This window comes from Primulina huaijiensis, unplaced genomic scaffold (genome assembly GCF_012295235.1).
Source record: "Primulina huaijiensis isolate GDHJ02 unplaced genomic scaffold, ASM1229523v2 scaffold206486, whole genome shotgun sequence".
Taxonomy (NCBI): Eukaryota; Viridiplantae; Streptophyta; class Magnoliopsida; order Lamiales; family Gesneriaceae; genus Primulina; species Primulina huaijiensis.
In genome coordinates, this window is record NW_027354485.1 from 1 (window position 1) to 1,745 (window position 1,745).

The following is a 1,745-nucleotide window of genomic DNA, read 5'->3' on the forward strand; positions in this document are numbered from 1 at the left end:
TATATCAACACTATCAAATTTAGAGAAATTTTGAGGATACATGAAATTTTAATTTTAATTTATCATGAAAATTTATAGATTTTGCTGAAAATACAACTTCGCAACAATGTGAATATTTTTTAAGATACATGAAGATTAGTGAATATATTTTGTGAAATTTTTTCTAGCCAAGTAGATAATAGTATATTTAATAGTAGGAAACTATGTAAATTTCAATAATTTTTCACGCCACTTTTGTAGAATCCAGGCTCCAATATTAGAATTTAACCACCCCTCATCACACGAAGTGAGGAATGTACAGAAAATAATGTATTGTCTATCCACTGCTCCTGCTGTCGGAATCCTAGAATCCCCTCCAACAAAGTACCAGATCCCAAGATTTCCACACAAATGCTGCGCACGATGTTGTTTGAGAATACCGTCTTCTCCTCCCTGCAATCGCCCTCTTCTTTCCTCCTTTTCCACCTTATCCGCAGACCCTTCAATCAGCGGACATGAAGTCTCAAAGATTCCACGTCCTCCATTGCTGGAAACACTGGTGTTAATGGATTTGGACCCTGCTACAGCGGAGCTCGCAATCGGGTTCTTGGGTCCGTTTTTCTCTGCATTCGGGTTCCTGTTCATTTTGAGGATAGTGATGTCTTGGTATCCCAAGTTGCCTGTAGACAAGTTCCCTTACGTTGTGGCGTATGCCCCGACAGAGCCACTTCTTGTTCAGACAAGGAAGTTGATTCCACCTCTCGGCGGAGTCGATGTCACCCCTGTTGTCTGGTTTGGATTGGTCAGTTTCGTTAGTGAGATATTGGTCGGCCCACAGGGGCTTCTTGTTCTCTTGTCTCAGCAGCAGGTTTAGGGTTCATTTAGGTGTGTACACGACGTGCAATTTTGAATGGAACTTTGTGCTATCTTTGCTGTGCTTTTGTTGCTTGTGCGTATCTTTTGTGCTAAGCATTTATTTTTTCAGGTTATGCATGAAAGTAGGAAGATTTACATGGCCTGGTCATGTTGAAATCTGATAGGCATAGGGACAAATAAATCAAGGAATTTTTAGAAATCAAATGGCATAGAATAAAAGGTTTACATTTCCAACTCAGGATTTTGACAGGCAAAAACCATAGGCCTAAAAAGGGCAGTGTTTTCTAGTGTTTACATGTGTGATAATGCAATAATTATATAACAAGTAAACAAACTATAAAAGGAGAACTAGCAAGTAAACCTTGATCTGAAAGAGCAACATTTGATAGACACACCATTGATGTCTGTCGAATGAAGTCTCAGAAGTTGAGACCTTAATTCCAGGTATTTTGGGAAGGAAGAATGTTAATGTTGATCTGCACAATTCAGATCCATCATGTATATAATTTGTAAGGTACTGAAATATCCGACATTATAGTTTAGCTCTTAAATGTTCACTTAAAGTTAGAATTCTTAACACTGTCCAGACAAATCACAAAACTCAATTAAGACAGAAACTGCAACTGCTCAAAATTTATACGATTCTGCTCAAATTCTATCTGGAAAAGGGGGCTTGAACTCGATTGCATATAGTGGATGCATTGATATTTGTCATCTAATAGCATAGGGCAGATTATTGTCATTTTCATCTTCATCATTTCCAAGCTTATACATGCTGAATGTTTGACCCTGAATTTCCGTTCTTAGATTGGATTATAGCTCACAAACTCAGCACGTTGATCTTCGGCTTTTCTTTTAAGCATTTCTTTATACCTCTCGATCCTTGGTCC

General features: G+C 38.1%; 1 protein-coding gene across 1 annotated transcript; it reads left to right on the forward strand.

Moving 5' to 3' along the window:
* Positions 1-245: 245 nt before the first annotated feature.
* On the forward strand, positions 246-907 carry LOC140966452 (protein COFACTOR ASSEMBLY OF COMPLEX C SUBUNIT B CCB3, chloroplastic-like). Its single transcript, XM_073426734.1, has one exon. It carries the CDS (start codon positions 308-310, stop codon positions 851-853), a length of 546 nt encoding a protein of 181 aa, XP_073282835.1. The 5' UTR covers positions 246-307; the 3' UTR covers positions 854-907.
* Positions 908-1,745: the final 838 nt, after the last annotated feature.

Excerpts from the sequence above, each read along its gene's own strand:
- LOC140966452 (XM_073426734.1), top strand. The coding sequence starts at position 308 with ATGTATTGTCTATCCACTGCTCCTGCTGTCGGAATCCTAGAATCCCCT.